At 42.4% G+C, this 21,213-nt stretch overlaps 1 protein-coding gene across 1 annotated transcript in view; it reads right to left on the bottom strand.

Annotated features, from left to right (window-relative positions):
* The window catches only part of TMPRSS15 (transmembrane serine protease 15), a 275,564-nt gene that overhangs the window by 101,429 nt on the left and 152,922 nt on the right, over positions 1-21,213 (bottom strand). Inside the window, exons 15-16 of the mRNA XM_075593956.1 lie at positions 19,120-19,245; positions 18,116-18,256 (exon numbers count right to left, since the gene is read on the bottom strand). Coding sequence (XP_075450071.1) covers positions 18,116-18,256; positions 19,120-19,245 — 267 coding nt within the window. The remainder of the gene's footprint in view (positions 1-18,115; positions 18,257-19,119; positions 19,246-21,213) is intronic.

Raw genomic sequence — 21,213 nt, 5'->3', positions numbered from 1 at the left:
TGCATAAATGAACTTCAGAACTGTTTAATTTCATTTTATTCTATCAACTACAGCTTCACTTTACAGTGATGGCTAAGAATACATTTTCTTGTAATATATTCAATATTAATTCATAATTGTGAAAATATCCATAAATCTGTTATTTGTTGGCAATAAGATCCACATATTTAGGATTGCAGTCATGTTTTTCACCAGGATACACATTTTCCATGTTTAAATTCTACTTGATTGAAACAACAAATATTCAACACAATTAGTTTTCCTCTAGTAATTTTTGTGACGTGGGTACTATGTTTATACAGCATAATATTTTATATTATGAGATTGTCGTGTTTAGCTTTTTTGGTCATCCTTGCTGTAATTAGTTTCAAAGGAAAATAGTATATGCCTAAAGCAAATGTCCTAACTACACTAGGTGGCAAAGTGGGCTTCTTTCTCAAAATGGTGCTGTTATTGTGTTGTGTTTGTTGTGTGCTTTAAAACGTATTTATGATTCCCATCTGAAACTGATTGTAATTTGAAGTTTTGCTGAGCATGGACAGTGATTCTGCATAAACCAGATGAAATCAGCCTTTTCCCCCCAAACAATTTAAAGAAAATTATCAACCTTAGCAAACAAAATTGCCAAGCAATAAAGTCAATCTACAAGATCATATGGCCAATTATATAATGCCATATACACTAAATTGTGGTGAAAAGTAGCAATACTAGCAAAATTATGAGCAATGTGAACACATTGCGTCACTGTACATGATCTCTCATGGAAAACTTGTTTTTTTTTTAAATTTGTTTGTGGACTTTAAACTCCTCTATGGAAGGTTGTCCATATCAAGGTTGACACTTTGATAGTCTTTCAAGCAGTATGTTTGCTTATGAAAGGATATACAATAATCGTATCGACATTAGAAAATACCATGATCCACAAATGAAAATAAATAATACAAAAACACTGAGCAGCTAATATAACACGTATAATTCTATAATAGAGCAGAAAATCAGATTCTAAACATTTATCTTGGTCCATTAGAATATTTTACAATCTGCGTCAAACCTTTACTTTTCTGGATAAATGGACTTTGATCTTCAATGTCCCAAGTTTTAACATATGTTCGTATTATTATTGGGAAGGACTGGATTGTAATAATGCATTAGCTCCACCCTTTTTAGCACTTGGCTAATGTAGACACAATCGTGTTTTTCTCCCAGTGGCACATTGTGTGTGTCCCGCTACAACATGTCAGCGCAAGCAGTAACACCTCCTACATCTGTAACAAATTGACTTCTATGGTACACTAATATTCATATAAGGCCTACATTAAGTAAGGTGACCTGTTATTGTGAGTCTTTGCTCGTTCTAAATGTAGCCATGTCTCCATCTGCCCCCCCCCCCCTTCCTCCTCACTATGTTGCTCTGCAGGGGAATTAAACTCCCCAGAATGCCCCAGGAGCTGAGGTCATGTGACACAGTACAGCCAATAGGACTACTAGAATCTCCTGAGGGGAGATTGGAACTTTGGGAGCACTTGAAGTGCAAGCTGACAGTTAGTTCAGTTTGAGCCAGGACTGAGACAGGGAAGATAAGATCTGGGTGTCAGTGGCACTCTGACTAGGTCATATTAACCCCCTTAGGTCCAAGATAGTTCCAATCACCTAATTAGTTTGTGGCTGCTTCAGGGAAACCCCTAGCTAGGGACATTTCCCTATTAGCTGTATATAGTTAGTTTATAGTGCCAGTGAAGACGCCACGTTGTGAAGCATAGCCTGCAGTCTGGGACCCGATCCAGGCATACAAAATGAAAGACTATTTTATTAGTGCGACCATGCAAATAAAAAAGAAAGCGCAAAGAAGGGAAAAAACACAATCAATAAAGATAATGACCTTTATATCAAACTTAATAAAAATGCATACTAAAATTCACTTAATAAAATAAGGATTCACATGAACCCACAATTCCACAATAACAATGCACTAACGGGGGGTCCCTGAATAAAAGCCCCTTGGTATAATGATGAAAAAAAGTCCTGGGATAAGGCTAGATGTTACCACAGCTTACATTGAATTCAAGCAGGGACCACACTCCATGCAAAGTTTGGGTAAAGCACCGCAGTTGACCGAGCACCCGTCATCACGTCCGCTCCCTGCTGCGTTATGATGTCACCTCTTTGCGTTTCGCGTCATATGACGCTTCTTCAGGAGTATGTCTAACCACTCCCATAGCAGCTCTTATTTAGCAAGACTGACAATTCATCTGCTAATGGGAGCTATAATAGGTGTATTAGAGCCTTCCAATCAATGCTTACTAATAATTAGACAATGCAAAATACTCATAACACAAAAAATTGTGTGTACATGTCGCCATGCACACTCACAGAAAACCGCTGTTAGTTATAATCAACCATAATAATGAAACATAATAGTAATAATGACATTTTATAAACTAACCATAAAATATATGTATGTATACATGTTGCCATGTACACAAATCTAATGAAAAACAGACATAATAAACTCAACCATGAGTACATTTAGATATTAATAAATAGTATTAATGAAATGTTACCGAAGTGTTGTATGATACATATAACAACATAAAATCATGATTGAACAAACTTCACAAAATTATGACAAACTATTAAGTATTAATACTAATATCTAACATAAAATACATAATCATTATAAAACAAAAAAAACGAGGACAAACTATGAAAAATGAACTGATAAAACATAAATACATTAAAAATGAATAAATCCATCAGAGAACACAGGAATGATGGAAAATGGAGGAAGAATACAAATACCATATATGGACTTAGTAAAAAAAAAAAAAAAAAATATATATATATATATATATATATATATTTAACCTTCTAGCTCTTGATTCCACTTTACGCTCCTCCCTCTCCTCTCTCAGTTCTGCTTCAGACCCTGACAACCTGGTCAGGAACTACAACTCTGCCTTATCTTCCTCTCTTGATCTTCATGCCCCACTTTCTCTCTGCCGTCCTCGCCCTTCTAACCCCAGACCCTGGCTAAACTCCCACACACGCATGCTGCGTTCCTCCACTCGTTCCTCTGAACGCCTCTGGAGGAAATCTCATACGCTCGCAGACTTCATTCACTACAAATTTATGCTATCCTGTTTCAACTCTGCCCTCTTTCAGGCTAAACAAACCTACTTTTCACCACTAATCAACACACACAAGTCTAACCCACGCCGTCTCTTTTCTGTCTTTGACTCTCTACTCAGACCACCCTCAGCTGCCTCCTCTTCTTCCTCCATCTCACCTCAGGACTTTGCTGACTTTTTTAAGAAAAAAGTGGAGTCCATACGGCAGAACATCCCATCTGTTGCCTCCTCCCATCCCACAATGCTTCCCAACTCTCCTCCTGTCTTTCTTGACTCTTTTTCTGCTATCTCGGAGGAGGATGTATCACTGCTGATCTCCTCTTCTCCCTCTACCACTTGCTCTCTTGATCCCATTCCCTCCCATCTCCTAAAACCTCTTGCTCCTTCTATAATCCCTATGCTCACACAGATCTTTAACTCTTCCCTCTACTCTGGTACCTTTCCTTCATCCTTCAAGCATGCAACCGTTATACCATTACTCAAAAACAGCAAGCTTGACCCTACCTGTCCTTCTAACTATCGACCTGTCTCCCTCCTGCCTTTTGCTTCCAAACTCCTTGAACATCTTGTATTCTCTCGATTGCTACACTTTCTCAACACCTATTCTGTACTAGACCCTCTACAATCTGGCTTCCGCACTGCTCACTCTACTGAAACAGCCCTCACTAAAATAACTGACGACCTCCACGCTGCCAAAGACAGAGGTCATTACACTCTGCTCATATTACTCGACCTCTCTGCAGCATTCGACACCGTGGACCACCCTCTTCTCCTTCACATTCTCCATACTCTTGGTATTCGGAATAAAGCTTTATCCTGGATCTCCTCTTACCTCTCCCATCGTACCTTCAGTGTCTCTTTTGCTAACACCTCCTCCTCCTCTATTGATCTCTCTGTGGGGGTACCCCAGGGCTCTTTCCTGGGACCCCTTCTCTTTTCTCTCTACACACTCTCTCTAGGTGACCTAATCACATCTTTTGGGTTTAAATATCACCTCTATGCTGACGACACACAAATTTACCTTTCAACCCCTGACCTTACACCTGCTATACAGACCAAAGTTTCTGAATGCCTCTCTGGAATATCATCCTGGATGGCCATCCGCCGACTGAAACTTAACATGGCAAAAATAGAGCTCCTTATACTACCTCCCAAACCTGGCCCTACTACATCCTTCCACATTGCTATTGGAAATACGATCATTCACCCAGTAGCCCAAGCACGCTGCCTGGGGTCACACTTGATTCCTCTCTCTCATTCTCCTCTCATATTCAAAACGTTTCTAAAACTTGTCGCTTTTTCCTCCGCAATATCACAAAGATACGCCCTTTCCTCTGTTACTCAACTGCTAAAACTCTGACTCAGGCCCTCATTCTCCCACGTCTCGATTACTGCAACCTAAACACTGCTGCCAGAATCACTCTACTCTTTCCTAAATCTGTCTCAGCGTCTCCCCTGCTGAAATCCCTCTCCTGGCTTCCGATTAAATTGCGTATCTCACACTCAATTCTACTGCTCACTTTTAAAGCTTTACATTCTTCTGCCCCTCATTACATCTCAGCCCTAATTTCTCGCTATGCACCATCACGACTCTTGCGTTCTTCTCAAGGATGTCTTCTTTCTACCCCCTTTGTATCTAAAGCTCTCTCCCGCCTTAAACCTTTCTCACTTTCTGCCCCACACCTCTGGAATGCCCTTCCCCTCAATACCCGACTAGCCCGCTCGCTATCCACCTTTAAGACCCACCTTAAGACACATCTGCTTAAAGAAGCATATGAGTAGCACTGGATAATCATGGACACATGACACAAAGCTTGGCCCCCTGCATAGCGAGAAATTAGGGCTGAGATGTAAGGAGGGGCAGAAGAGTGTAAAGCTTTAAAAGTGAGGAAAAGAATGGAGTGTGAGATGCGGGATTTGATCGGAAGCCAGAAGAGGGATTTCAGGAGGGAAGATGCTGAGACAGATCTAGGAAAGAGTAGAGTGATTCTGGCAGCAGCATTTAGGATAGATTGTAGGGGAGACAGGTGAGAGGCAGGAAGGCCGGACAGCAGGAGGTTACAGTAATCAAGACGGGAGAGGAGCAAAGCACCGGGTGGGCTCAATGAGCTGGTAGAACTGACCCCATTCCTTAAATAAGATAACTGCTCCCCTTTTGATAAGTATATATATATATCTAAGACAACAGCGCAGTCCTTTCTTGTACATATATATATATATATATATATATATATATATATATATGTACAAGAAAGGACTGCGCTGTTGTCTTAGATGCCAGAAAACAAAGTATTATATTAAAAATATAAAAATAGTAAATTAAATTTTACAATGGGTAAAATAGTGTACCAATAAAAATGATAATAATCATTCAATACCAATAAAGCACAATACTAAATATCTAACAAGCAAAGAAAAATAAAATAAAAAATGCATAAAAAAATTGAATAAAAAATACGTGGTGCTGTGAACCTTCCTTAGTCTGCTCAATGCAGATAGTCCTATGGAGTCCAAAATAATTGTACCAATAATTGGGGAGTAAAAAGGCACTGGTAGGAAAAGCAGGCAGCTTCTTTAAAAGGGCACAATGACCTCCCTCTCCACCTGCATAGAAAAAATAGAAGAAAAGAAGCGCCAAATCCTAGTGCATTACTGTGCAAACTTGATAAATTTAATGCCCCAAAATCTCAATAAAAATAAACTCACAAACATAGAACAATTAAAAGCATTTTATGAGATATACTCATGCTCCAAGGACCAGGAAAACGCTGCTTGACTGCTGTCTTGGCTCCGTCACACCTCTGGATCTGAATGCTGCCTTTGCTGTTCACCGATAGCAGGAACACCGACAGATGCTTTTTTGTTCCCACCGGGGACGATGGATATCGCGGACCAGCGGATGACGTCACAAAGATGGGTGAGGATACCGGACCGATTGAATTCAAAGCAGTTCTGGAGCAAGCGTTTGTGAAGGTCCACTGCACACCTTCCCTACGCGTTTCAGGGGAAGAAGTCAGTCCATCTGATGAAACGCGTAGGGAAGGTGTGCAGTGGACACACACACACACACACACACAGAAGCTCTACACACACACACACACACACACACACACACACACACACACACACACACACACACACACACACACACACACACACTGCAGCCATAATAAAAAATGCAGCCACTTACTAAACTTTGCACTCCCCCCACCTCTACACACAACACAGCACCTCTACACCCCCCCCCCCCCACACACACACACACACACAACACTGCACCTCTATACACAACACACTTACTTCTTTGCCATCTCTTCTCCAACCTCCCCCCCCCCCCCAATTCAACTGAATCTGCTCAGAAGATCTCAGTCAGCTCGGGAGGGGGAGGAGTCGAACTGTATCAGAGAGCAGGGTTTTCAATAATGTCCTGAATTTTACTGCTTTAGCCTATAATGTTTATTAATATCTAAATGTATTCATGGTTGAGTGTCAGGGTTCTGCTCGCCACAAACCAGGACCGGACCGCGAGGCTGAGGTGGGGTTGTAAAAGCACCGACCTGAGACCGCGCAGGCTGATCCGGATTGCGCAGTTCGTAGTCATATGTCGCAGGATCAGGATTGGAGAAGACAGCGTCGTCGTTGTAGAAGCCAGGGTCAGGACAGGAGACATCAGGATAAACATTGTTCAGGCAAGAGTTCGGCAACAGGTAGTCAGGAGAGCCCCGCTTCAGCTTAGGAGCACGGGGTTGGCCTCTGCGCGAGCGACGACCATGGCCCATGGTACTGGTCACAGGAGATGGTAGGCAGACCAGAGTAGCACACCGCTTTGCTGCACGGGTGCACCAGTGCTACAGCGCAAGAGTCCTGAGCGGGCTAGGGAATCCTCTGTCTCAGCGCAGGAACCAGGACACGGCCTCTCTAGATTAGGGAAAGAGTAGGCCCCAGGAACCAGGAAGCTGAAGATACACAGGGAAACCTCCGCTTCAGTGCAGGAATCCAAGAGACTGAAGAACGCAGGGACGAAACATCCGCTTCAGTGCAGGAATCCAGGAGGCTGAGGGACGCAGGGACGAAAACCTCTGCTTCAGCACAGGAGAACAGGAGTGGACCGCTGCGTGAATATAGCAGCCGGTCACAGGAAACAAGGAGCTGAAGTGAACAAGAAGAGTACTCAGCTACAACACAGGAGACTGGAGCAGACCGCTGCGTGAATATAGCAGCCGGCCTTAGGAAACGTGGAGCTGCAGACAACAAGGAGAATACTCCGCTTCAGCATGAGAGACAGGAACAAGCAAGGGCTTGTGGCAGAACAGATAGTGACATCCAGGAAGGACTATGCTCGGCAGGGAGCATTATGGGAAGACAATACTTAAAGGCCAGCGGGCCAATCCCCAGAGGGGGGTGTGAAGGTACTGCTCCAATGAATGAATGCAAGTCTAGGTTGCAGTGATAGGCTGCACAGCTGCAGTAGATACCAGAGGGAGTGTGTATAGCTTTGGTGAGTGAATCCAGGCTGCAGCAAACATCAGGAGAGGTGCTCCAGGACTGCACACGTCTGCAAGGTAAGGCAACCAGTAAACTGCGGAGCGAATTCCTTACATTGAGTTTATTATGTCTGCTTTTCATTAGATTTATGTACATGGCAACATGTATACATACATATATTTTATGGTTAGTTTATAAAATGTCATTATTATTACTGTATGTTTCTTTATTTTGGTTGATTATAACCAAGAGCCTTTTTCTGTGAGTGTGCATGGCGACATGTACACACAATTTTTTGTGTTATGAGTTTTTTGCATTGTCTAATTATTAGTAAGCATTGATTGGAAGGCTCTAATACACCTATGATAGCTCCCATTGGCAGAGGCATTGTCACTCTTGCTATATAAGAGCTGCTATGGGAGTGGTTAGACATACTCCTGAAGAAGAGTCATATGAAGCCAAACGCTAAGAGGTGACGTCATCACTCTGCGGGGAGCGGGCGTGATGAGAGGTGCTCGGTCGACTGCGGTGCTTTTCCCAAACTTTGCATGGAGTGTGGTCCCTGTTTGAATTCAATGTAAGCTGTGGTAAAATCTAGCCTTATCCCAGGACTTTTTTCATCATTAGACCAAGGGGCTTTGATTCAGGAACCCCCCATTAGTGCTTTGTTATTGTGGAATTGTGGGTTCATATGAATCCTTCATTTATTAAGTGAATTTTAGTATGCATTTTTATTAAGTTGATGTAAAGGTCATTATCTTTATTGATTGTGTTTTTTCCCTTCTTTGCACTTTCTTTTTTATTTGCATGTTTCATATCCACCCCGCTGATCACGGGAGAGTGAAAACTGCAGAGGGAGACAACCTGGTCTGAATCAAGGGGATCTATTAAGACTGCGCGCATTTTTTCTACTATATTAGTGGGACCATCCTGCTGGTACCCACTAAACGCAGAGGCGGAGACATCGCTAACATTGCTGGATCTCCAGGATCCCTGTTAATCTGCCGCTCCGGGTATTGGAGTACCCGGCAGGTACCTCAACTAAAGTGCACCAACGGTTCAAGGGTAGCGCTGCCATACACACTTTTGGGTGGGCCTTGACATTGGGTAAAAGGACTTCAGGGTATTGGTGCCAAGCACCCTTTGTACTGTGGGGACACTCACCTGTGTAAGGGGGTTAGGAGTGTGTATACATACATACATATATACATACATACATACATACATACATGGGTAGTAGTATTATATCCTGTTCAGTAAAACCTGTTATACTCTACTGGTGGGTGTTTATTATATTGTCCTGCATGGGGTTGCCCACATTGTTAGAATCCCGTACAGGTGGAGGCACTGTCGTCAACCGGATCAGGTGCACACCAAGCTCCCAGTAGTGGAGGTTCAGGCCTCCTGTGAGCCACAGGTAACGCACAACATAGACCGTAGCCGCTATATCTCCCAGGGGATGGGGGAAAGTGTGTTAGATAAACAACGTTCTTCTTGATAAACTAATTTGCATAATACCAAATTATGATCACTATTGCCAAAATGTTTTCATTAGAATCTATACGCAAACACACACCTCCTTTGCTTTGACTGGTCCAGCGTTGCCCTTACTCTAATCAGTTCATCCACTGCTCGGGTCATATTATCTTTTAAGACACCGAAAAACGGGTTCCTTTAGTTTTACTGCTAATTTTACTATAAATGGTAGAATACTAAAAGAGGTGAAATTGCCCATTATTATATCCCAGTTTTGCTGCCTTTTGTTATTTGTACAAGCAGTATGGCTTCTTCAGTGCCACAGACATTTTATAGCATTGGGGACCATAATTTGATAACCACTTATCTATAAATATCTGCATACAATGTTGGTGCAATATAATAATTAAAACATAATCAAGGCATGGGGCAATGGATTTGGTTAGTGTTCCTTCAAGTATATGCTTAATATTAAACAAGTTTGTAAATTTTACTTTTTGGTATTATTAACTGTGATGATAGTGAGGGTTTGGCCCGGAATTAACGGGGTTACCCCCCAATAGCCCCCTCCAACCTCGCCAGGGAGACAAGGGGTTAACTGGGCTGAGGCCCAGAACTGTGACTTAACCCTTGTTAAATAACATGAACATGCTTATTCCCCTGTGTAAATGTATTGTTGCGGGATCAGTGTCTGCATAACACACCCACTGGGTCATAAGGGGAACCCCCCAAGTACCCACGTATTAAAAATATAACTTTGTCATAAGGGGGACATATATTTTTGATAAAATGCCTTTTTGCAGTCTTACATGTACAGGCCAAATGCTAACTACCTCTGCTTGAATTTGTAATGCGTACCAGGACCAAATGGTTTGAATCATGAGTCGATTCACGTTTGATATGCAAGCTTCCTCTCTGGAAGTGCATATCCAAAAGGGAGGTGTGAATTGCCCAGTTGGATGCTAAATAGGACATCCTGCTAGAATTTAGCCTGGCTTCACAGGGGAATTGCTATGCAAGACCCAAGAAGGATCAACAGGTAATTACCTAGTTGGTTATGCGAGAAGCTACAAGCCTACTTCAAAAGGTTTTATTGATGGGGTAGGGGTGGATCTATCCCAAGCAGGATATCAAAATGAGTAACCTTATTAAATATAAGAATACTATGAGATGTCCTTGGCTGAACAGGCTAAGACCTACATATTTGTATTCGGGGGACTTCCCCGCCACCAACCGTTACAAACACTTAATATCTGGCCCTTAGTGGCTGCCAGATATTAATATGTCTATTAATTTTCATATTACACTGTAATGTTTGGTCTCTCTGTGAGCGTCCGGTGGGACGGACTGTATTAATATATCTCACCTGACTGTATGTATTACTGAACTCAAGTTATGAGGTGATTTGCAGTAAATATGAAATTTTGGTTGAGTTCTGAGAGACTGCAGCCCCCTGCTGTGGTGGTGAGCAGGAATGCCAGAATTTACATCGCGTGGTCATCAAAGGCTAAATTGCTAATTGCTTATGCTTGGCCCAACGGACAAAAGGAATTGACCAGAGTAGGTGTGACTTTTCGCACTGGACTCTGGAAGCCCAGGGTCGGCTTCAAAGGCTTCAAAGGGGATTTTGCTGGACGGCACGGCGCCGTAAGCTGGGATGCAAGGGTTAAAATGATATATAAGTCAGAGCCACCCTTTTATCCAGGTTGTTCATGCAAATGTTCTTCATGCAAATGTCTTCATGCATGTGTCCTGCATGTATTGCTGTGATGTCAACTGAAATATGGGAGAAGTGGCAGTCTGTATCCTGATGGCCTTCTGTCCTAATCTTTAAGTAAGTGTCTATATTTTGCTGTTATTGTATAATCTGCTGTGTTCACCTTTATCAAGGAATAAATTATATTTTATCATATCTAAGTCTCGTCCCAGTTCAAACCCAGGTATATATATATTTATATATAGTTTTGGTGTAAATTACAACCTGTCACAAGCTACCGTGACAAGCTTGTAATTAACTGGTGGCAGCTGGCGGGACTGAACTGGACCTGGATTACAGTATTCTGCGGGATACTGTGATCCAGTGGGAACTTGATGGTAATTGCAAGTTCCTGTGACTAAAGATATTGAACACACAGTGTACAACATATAACACAAGATATGGCACCTCCTCACTGTTCCCCTACTTGTGAGAAGCATTTCCTCCAGAACCAAAGTGCCGGCCATCCGTCTGACTGGAGCCGGGCACTGAGACCGGAGGAGTGCATCAAGTCAGCGCGGGGACCAGCAGCCAGCAAGGCTGAGAGAGAGACAGCAATCGGTGAGCATGAAACCCGGCAGGCTGAGCAAAGATCCACAGCTGCAGCTGCTGTAACCATCAGACATGTGGAGGGAGTGGGTGGTCTTGCACCAGGAGAGGTATTGGCCGTTGCGGCGGCCAGTCCATTTTAGCCAGAATTGCTGGCCCTGATGTTTGCGCAGGGAGAGATGTCCCCGGCCGAGCGGCTCGAGCAGCTGAAGCTGGCAATGATCCGACCCGCTTATCCCCTCCCAGAGCCCGGCGCTCAAGCATCTCTGCTCTGGACTCCGTTGCCCCTTGCTGGGGTTAGTCCACCAGCGCGGAGAAGCTCTGGAATGAGCCCGGCGCTCAGGCAACTCCGCTCTGGACTCCGTTGCCCCTTGCTGGGGTTAGTCCACCGGTGGCGGAGAAGCACCGGCAGTTGCTGCGGCACTGCCAACAAATGGGCCACAATAATGCCCAGTGCCCTGACCGTGCACGGTCAGGCGAAGAAGCCCCTCAGGGCCAACGCTCACGAGCTGAGGAAAAGATGACCCAGTTAGCGGCATCCTCTGATGGCTCCCGCCCAGCCGGGGCAACAACCCTCCTCGGGACGTCTCCTGGAGAACCTGGACGGGCTGCATCAGCAACAGCGGCGGAGAGCAGCGGCCATCCACCTGATCTCGGTGGAGAACCAGCGGCGGCGGCAGAGAAGACGCCGCCACTCCAGCATCCTGCCGGCGGCAGTTTTATTTGGGGGGAGGGACAGGGTTTGCGGGAGGGGGTTATTTTACCAAGTTTGCATGGAGCTGTGTTCCTCCACAAAGACCTGGGACCCTTGTCCTGCACCGTTTTACCTGTACCCAACCCGGGCGCTGTTGCGGCAGCGGCCCGGTGCTGCCCAGCCAAGATGGGGCCGGCGGTGGCCGCTCCAGTCCCCCTGCAATTGGGACCAACGAAGGCGGCGGTCTCTGCGGGGACCAGCAAGGTAAGCCAGACCAAGTCACAGACTGACTCTGACTTATGTTTCCCTATGACTGTACCCTGTTGTTTCACTATAGGGGTGACCGGGGGGTGGCAGGAGATAGGGGTACCAGGGGAGGGGAAGGAAGGGCAGCTTGTAGGGCAGCTGGACTTCCCCATTACCCTGGCGGAGCAGCAAGGGGACTCTCAGTTAAGAGCCCCACTGTTGCAGCCTTGCTCTGGGCTGGAGGTATCAGGGGTTGTGGCAAAGTTAGACCACCCCCAGATTACCTGCCAGCCAGGAGCTAAGGTGGGTGCATCTGCACCAGCAACCCTGAGCTCATCCCCGGTAATGGGGAGACCGTGTCAGGGAGATGGCCTCACTCAGGTGTCCCTAGGATCCAGGTTAGGATTAGCTAGAGAGAAGCGGAGTGAGGGGAGGCTGCAGGTAGGTAGCCAACATCAGTTACCAGGGGAGGGGAAGGAAGGGCAGCTTGTAGGGCAGCTAGACTCCCCCATTACCCTGGCGGAGCAGCAAGGGGACTCTCAGTTAAGAGCCCCACTGTTGCAGCCTTGCTATGGGATGGAGGTACCAGGGGTTGTGGCACAGTTAGACCACCCCCAGATTACCTGCCAGCCAGGAGCTAAGGTGGGTGCATCTGCACCAGCAACCCTGAGCTCATTCCCGGTAATGGGGAGACAGTGTCAGGGAGATGGCCTCACTCAGGTGTCCCTAGGATCCAGGTTAGGATTAGCTAGGGAGAAGTGGAGTGAGGGGAGGCTGCAGGTAGGTAGCCAGCAGCAGATCTCAGGGGAGGGGAAGGAAGGGCAGCTTGTAGGGCCGCCAGGCTTCCCCATTACCTGGGCGGAGCAGCAAGGGGACTCTCAGTTAGAGCCCCACTGTTGCAGCCTTGCTATGGGCTGGAGGTACCAGGGGTTGTGGCACAGTTAGACCACCCCCAGATTACCTGCCAGCCAGAAGCTAAGGTGGGTGCATCTGCACCAGCAACCCTGAGCTCACCTACGGTAATGGGGGCACAGCTTCAGGGAGAGGGGCTAGCCCCGTTAGCACCCAGCTCTAGGGTAGGATTGCCTGGGAGAGGGTTGGGTGGGCCAGTGGGAACCGGGGAGGGAAGGCAGCAAGTGAGCCAGCCAGTTTTCCCCGCTACCCTGGCAGAGCCTCAGGGGGTGTCTCAGATCAGCAACCCCCTGTTGCAGCCTAGCTATGGGCTGGGGGTATCCGGGCAGTGGCAGGCTTGTGCCACCCCAGGGATACCTGCCAGCCAAGCGCTAAGGCGGTTGCATCTGGAGAGGTGCCCCTGAGCTCATCCCTGGTAAGGGGGAGACAAGGTCAGGGAGGTAGGTGCACTCAGGTAGTTCCAGGGTCTGGGTTAGGATTGCCCAGGGAGGAGAGGAGTGCAGGTGGGCTGCAGGGAGGTAAGCAGCAGGAGTCATCAGCAGGGGCTGAGGTGCTGGGCCTAGGGGAGGCAAGGCAGGGAGACACTGGGGAGCAGGGAAAGATAGGAAGTCAGTGGGTTGTCAGGCAGCTGGCAGAAGCTAGGGATGGGCTAGGTAGGCAGAAAGTCCCTTGCTCTGACGGGCCAGGAGTGACCCCCCTGACAGATTCCCCAGGGTTCCCAAAGGAGGGGCTGTGGGTAGATAAGCAGCCAGGGAGGAGAGTCAGGAGTATAGCGGAGCAGCTACAGGGTGGCACAGAGCCAGGGCAGGTAGGGTCCCTACAGAATGGTGACATAACCCTTTCCCAGACTTGGTTGACAGGAAAGCGACGGTCTGTGCTTGATAGCTGGTCTCCTGTTGGTGCAGAGACATGCCAGTTTCTGGGCAAGGTGCAGCATAGTCTGCACAGGAGCCCCTTTCACCATGGACTTGGTTCCCAAGGCACTGGGTGGGGGGCAGAGGGAGGCAAAGGAGAATGCCCGGCATTGCAGGATCTGGACTTTACAATCCACGGTGTACTGGTCAATGCCGGAGGACAATTTTGCCAGGCCAATCCCTCAGGACGTATTGAGGGCATCAAAGGTGCCAGTGGTACCCCAGTGCCTGGGGGAGGTGACAGGGGCACCAGGGCCCCATTGAGCCAGGGAGGTGTGATGATAGTGAGGGTTTGGCCCGGGATTAACGGGGTTACCCCCCAAGATCCCCCTCCAACCTCGCCAGGGAGACAAGGGGTTAACTGGGCTGAGGCCCAGAACTGTGACTTAACCCTTGTTAAATAACATGAAAATGCTTATTCCCCTGTGTAAATGTATTGTTGCGGGATCAGTGTCTGCATAACACACCCACTGGGTCATAAGGGGAACCCCCCAAGTACCCACGTATTAAAAATATAACTTTGTCATAAGGGGGACATATATTTTTGATAAAATGCCTTTTTGCAGTCTTACAATGTACAGGCCAAATGCTAACTACCTCTGCCTGCCTTTGTAATGCATACCAGGACCAAATGGTTTGACTCATGAGTCTATTCACGTTTGATATGCAAGCTTCCTCTCTGGAAGTGCATATCCAAAAGGGAGGTGTGAATTGGCCAGTTGGATGCTAAATAGGACATCCTGCTAGAATTTAGCCTGGCTTCACAGGGGAATTGCTATGCCAGACCCAGGAAGGATCAACAGGTAATTACCTAGTTGGTTATGCGAGAAGCTACAAGCCTACTTCAAAAGGTTTTATTGATGGGGGTAAGGGTGGATCTATCCCAAGCAGGATATCAAAATGAGTAACCTTGTTAAATATAAGAATACTATGAGATGTCCTTGGCTGAACAGGCTAAGACCTACATATTTGTATTCGGGGGACTTCCCCGCCACCAACCGTTACAAACACTTAATATCTGGCCCTTAGTGGCTGCCAGATATTAATATCTCTATTAATTTTCATATTACACTGTAATGTTTGGTCTCTCTGTGAGCGTCTGGTGGGACGGACTGTATTAATATATCTCACCTGACTGTATGTATTACTGAACTCAAGTTATGAGGTGATTTGCAGTAAATATGACATTTTGGTTGAGTTCTGAGAGACTGCAGCCCCCTGCTGTGGTGGTGAGCAGGAATGCCAGAATTTACATCGCGTGGTCATCAAAGGCTAAATTGCTAATTGCTTATGCTTGGCCCAACGGACAAAAGGAATTGACCAGAGTAGGTGTGACTTTTCGCACTGGACTCTGGAAGCCCAGGGTCGGCTTCAAAGGCTTCAAAGGGGATTTTGCTGGACGGCACGGCGCCGTAAGCTGGGATGCAAGGGTTAAAATGATATATAAGTCAGAGCTACCCTTTTATCCAGGTTGTTCATGCAAATGTTCTTCATGCAAATGTCTTCATGCATGTGTCCTGCATGTATTGCTGTGATGTCAACTGAAATATGGGAGAAGTGGCAGTCTGTATCCTGATGGCCTTCTGTCCTAATCTTTAAGTAAGTGTCTATATTTTGCTGTTATTGTATAATCTGTTGTGTTCACCTTTATCAAGGAATAAATTATATTTTATCATATCTAAGTTTCGTCCCAGTTAAAACCCAGGTATATATATATTTATATATAGTTTTGGTGTAAATTACAACCTGTCACAAGCTGCCATGACATTAACATTATCACCAGAAATTCTTTAAGGGTCCCATTCTATATCACAATTACAAATGGGACCAAATTAATTCAAATAGCGTCTTAAGGGTAAGGGTAGGTCCTCAGTGCATTAAATATTTTACTGCTACGTTACTGCCATTTATTGTATCCATACCCGTAAGGCATATGCACCAACGGGGATTTGCATTACAATGCACTTGCGTTAACGCAAAAAATATTGCATCGATAAATTTTAATGGACATATGGCTTAATCATATGCAAATCATATGCTAATGAATCGTTTACCTAACACAGATCCTCAAACGTCCAATAATGTTAGCTCATGAAAAAGCGCAATATTTAAGTCACTCCAAAACCTGCCGTTACGAACATCCAGACCGGAATTATAATCGCGTTATTTCTGGGAATAGCCAACAAGCAATGTATGGAGTATTTGACTTAACAGTTTCATTACAATATGTTACGTGTCATACAAAGATATATATTGGAGATCATATAAATGAATGAAACATCCTAAACTATAGTATGGTTTTTGGTGATTAAAGTTAATGTACTGTAGGATATGTTTGTGTGACCTAAGATAGTAGATACTGTAATTATGACTGAATTAAGTATATTTATACAAGAATGAATATCCATACATATCTCTACAATAATAACTAATAAACAACTTTTAATAATGTATAATTAAAATAAAGGAATGACTCTATAAAAGAAAAAATGTGATGTGTATTACCTTAGTTATTCATATTGTAACTAATTGCATTAGCCTTAGGTAACGTACGTTAAAGTTTGACCAATGTGTACTGTATGTGCAGTGTATTAGTTAACGTGTTTCTGAGAAATGAAAATCCCTGTTCAAAGCTCAGTTACGTTTACATACTGGCATTATTTTTCCATCTCATTACCTATGAGGATGCCCGTTAAACTGAAGAAGAAAAAGTATGTCTGTTCCCGTTTTTCGGTAGCGATCGATATTGGCGCAAAAGTGAGAGACTTTTGTAGATCTACCCCTAAGTGGTGCACTACTAAAGTATGAATATGAAAATATTAAAACATAGCTTATAGACTGTCTGTAAATATTCCTGTGTGCTGCATACAGTGCACTTTACTGTAATTGTGACGCAATTTTAGTCCCATTGGGAGAAAAGCGCTATATGAAATAAAGTTGTTGTTAATAATATTATTATTATTATTATTATTATTATTATTATTATTATTATAATTTAGGCTTCTAAAACATAATGTCAAAAAATGAACAAATAAAATAATAAAAACATAGAAGGGTTACACATTCCATTAGATGGATTATGTATCCTATATTTGCCAAAGTGGCCACTGGAGCAATTTTCAGCTGGAAATACCCAAAAACATTAAGGGAAATTTCTGGCCCAAATGGCAGCTTTCGCAGATAAAGAAATACCCTGTAAATGTTTTATAAATAGTTTTGTAAGAACAGAAAATGAGGCACAATTTGGTACATGCAAAAAGTTTTTTTTAAATGATTTATGCTAAATTGTTTATGCCAAGGTCAGTGCCTTTAAAAATGAGTTGGTAATGTAGTTAATTTATTGGCTGGTGTAAATCTCAGTTTCTTGTTTGGGTGCAGACTTACTGTAGAGATGTTGATTCTGTATATATCAAATGGAGTGTCATTCTTTGGCAAAAATACCCAAAGATAAGTGTTTTTTAATGGAGTATTATTTTTGGTTTCATAGATCTGACAGAAAACAGCATGTTTCACAGATCAACTGAATGTATGTCACAGGGCACAGTTACATTGAAAGCCATCTGTTCTAAGCAAAAGTGAATAATTTAACATATATTCATTTTGTCTTTACTTACAGAGGGCAGACTTTTCCACATTTCTTCTATAAGATTTTGTGCTACCTTTTGCTCTGGACCAAAGGCATACATTATTCTATGTCACAATTCACCCTTAACATTAAATAAGCTTTACATCAAACATTACCCTCATAAGCTTTTGATATGCACTCAGTTTACGTGAGATGATATAGATATTTATGCCATGTGAACCAGAATGATTATTTAGACATAATATTTATATAATCTTCAATATTGGACTACTGAATCCATTCAATGGTTTGAGCAAATTCCTATTTGAACTATCTTATGAATCAAAAATAATAGAAGAATATCAACATAAGATAATGGAATGTACTAACCTGGCAGTCCAAGGTTGTAACCTGTTGTGAAGTTAGCAAGAAATCCTCCTGCTGTTCCAGACTGGTCAGAAGTGAAGTATACGGTCATTTGATTGGTTGTAGAGTAGACATCTTTTATCTGTTTCTTTCCTGTATAAACAGCTGGACATGCAATAGGGAATTTAGGGAAACGTTTTAAAAATCATGAACGTTTTCCTACTTACCAACACACAGTATAAGAGGTTTCTTAATCTGTGCATCACTCTTGGTACTGTATGCTCTAATGAAGGTTGGTTATGTAAACATCTACCAAAATAATTATTGTTTTACAAAGCCTGAGTTTTCAGTATACATTGTTGACAAAGCATGAAATGCTAAACTGTCACTCTGGTTACGTTCTCCAACATAATTAGAACCACAAATTGGGAAGTCAAAATAAAAAGACTCCACTGGAAATGCAAAGAAATTAGAACCTTTTGAGAAAAAAATGCACATACTGTACTGTAAATAACATGATTATATGTAAATTGTTTTTTTTTTAATGATATGCTATAAATAAGAACTCATTAGAATGGTTCAGGTGTTTATTATGCTGCAAAATGATATTTCTAGCAGGAGATACATACTGTAAGATAGTTTTTGGTGTTCACTTCAGCTGTGCATGTACAAAAGGCCCACGTCAGGGCCTTAGTCTGTTCTGAAATCAATAGGAATAGGAATCTGAATAGAAGCCCTCTGTCATGTTATCCAGTGATGCTACAGTACAGTACTGAGGTCATGCTTTTACTCAAATGAGAGCTCTGGATGTTTCACTACCGTAGATGTTTTAATTAAAGCATAAGGACTTTCCCAACAAATGTAAAGTAATTATTTTCCTGAAATGCTATCAAATTTAATATCAAACTTCCAAAAAAAGAATTGTTGAAATTTTTGTGAATATCCTATATTAAAAGAAAGATTTAAAACAAGGTCACAAGCATAATCTATTTTTTAAACCAAGATCTTACTGCTGCATGATTGCTTACCCAATAATAATGAATTTGATCCTTTGCCATCTCTAACTTCAACAACGTCATATATATTTTCTAGGTTGAAAACTTGAAAATGAAGCTGGATATTTTCTCCAATTGCAGCATTTAAGTACCATACACCTAAGAAAAAAAAGAAAAAAATATATATATATTTTAATGCAATATACAGTATAAATATATATATATATATATATATATATATTTATATATATATATATATATATATATATATATATATATATATATATTTTATCACCTACTCCATTGCACATCATCTGCAATACTCTCTGGCTGCAGTTCCCCTCCCTGGTTCCTGAAGGCTTACAGTTTGTCCCCATTAATGTTTTTTTACACATTGAAGTGAGTGCATGTCCTGGCGGCCTCTCGTTGTTTTTTAATAAATTTGAATTTTTATACAGTTTTATGCTATGGAGCTGGCGCGTCTTCTCTTTTTATATATATATATATATATATATATATATATATATATATAGCAACTGTAAATATTACTGTAAATATTTACAGTTTCTATATGCTTTACTGTGGAGGGGTTTTGTCACTTTTTTTTACCCACCATAACCTTAATAAGTGTGGTATGTGTGCATGTATATACAGTATATATATATATATATATATATATATATATATATATATATATATATATATATATATATATATATATATATATATATATATATATATATATATATATATATATATATTGTATAAAAAAACAAATACATTTTTTTTTAATAAATATTTGTAACAGAATACTTGTCAAATGCTAATAAAATGTGTTGATAATAAAATTAAGATGGAGTGATTTTTTTTTTAATATTACTAATACCTGTGCTTTCATAGTTTTTATTTCAGAAAAATATACAGGAAGAGTTCTAAATGTGTAGCATGACAGCCTATGCATGCAGTGACTACCTCTTACCATACAGTAGTAATGACCAACTTGTTTAAGTGCTTCCTGTCAATTATGTGATATGCAGTTATTTTTGTTTACTAAAATACCAAGTCTTTGCTGGTGAATATCTTTCTATGATAAAAAGCAGTGGCCTTGAGTCTTGGCCTTCTGAATGCTCATGTGTTTTAAACAGTTTAATGTAAATAGAAGTACATTTTTCAATTAATGTAGTATTGCTAAAATATAAATCATGAATCTAATGCAGGCTGATTTTTAAAGCTTTAAAGAAAAAAAATCACAAACAGGCCTTAAAAAAAAAAAAAAAAAAAAGATTTGAAATCACTTGTGGCGGAGTTCCAGCTGTCAGGATGACATCTGCAGATTACCACAGAGGAAAATTGGTAAAATCTACAATATTTTGTTCAGGGTTTTAAACTATTCAGATATCCAGGACTGAAGTTTCATATGGCTCAGCAAAACTTTGAGTCACAGGATTAAATACCTGGGAAGTATACTCATTTGTTATTTCGGTATACATTGCATATCCAAATTACCATATTTCCCAAGAACAGTATCTCAGGTGTGTTCATGGGTATCTGTACATGTTGTATAAAGTTAATGTTGAAGAAAAAGAAAACACCCGCTCAGCTGAAAGAAGTGTGCCTGACATAAGGGTTCACTGGGGTCATTAAGGCGTGCTGACAAATTCGAGTTCCGCTACATGCAAGAATCATGTACCCTATTTACCCTTCTGCTCAGATCCAGCCAAAGCAAGCTGGGAGCGGTTCTAACAACAAATGTATTGCGTGATAGGGGAATAACGCAATGGTCAAACCAGCTGTTTGCATACTATGTCAAAAACATTTAACATCTTGCATCTCTAATGGCTCAGGTTGGAAGCATGATACACCAGCAAAACATCTGAATAGGAGGGAGCAATATACTTAACTCTGTATGGATCCAGTTACACCTCAGAACCTATGCTAAACAAAATGTTTGTCTGCAACAATATATGCACTACCTTACAATGTCTTATAACAATTGTGTTTATAAGCAAGAAATCTTGCAATGTCTTACGCCTAAAGAAGCAATTAAATGTGTTCTTAAGCTAGTAACCCTGCAATGTCTTATGCCTTAAGAAGCAAGCAGCTATTCATACCAATTAGTCTTGACCA

Source organism: Ascaphus truei, chromosome 3 (genome assembly GCF_040206685.1).
Source record: "Ascaphus truei isolate aAscTru1 chromosome 3, aAscTru1.hap1, whole genome shotgun sequence".
Lineage (NCBI taxonomy): Eukaryota > Metazoa > Chordata > Amphibia > Anura > Ascaphidae > Ascaphus > Ascaphus truei.
Note: the sequence above shows the minus strand (reverse complement) of the source record. Positions and strands in the feature narration are given on the sequence as shown.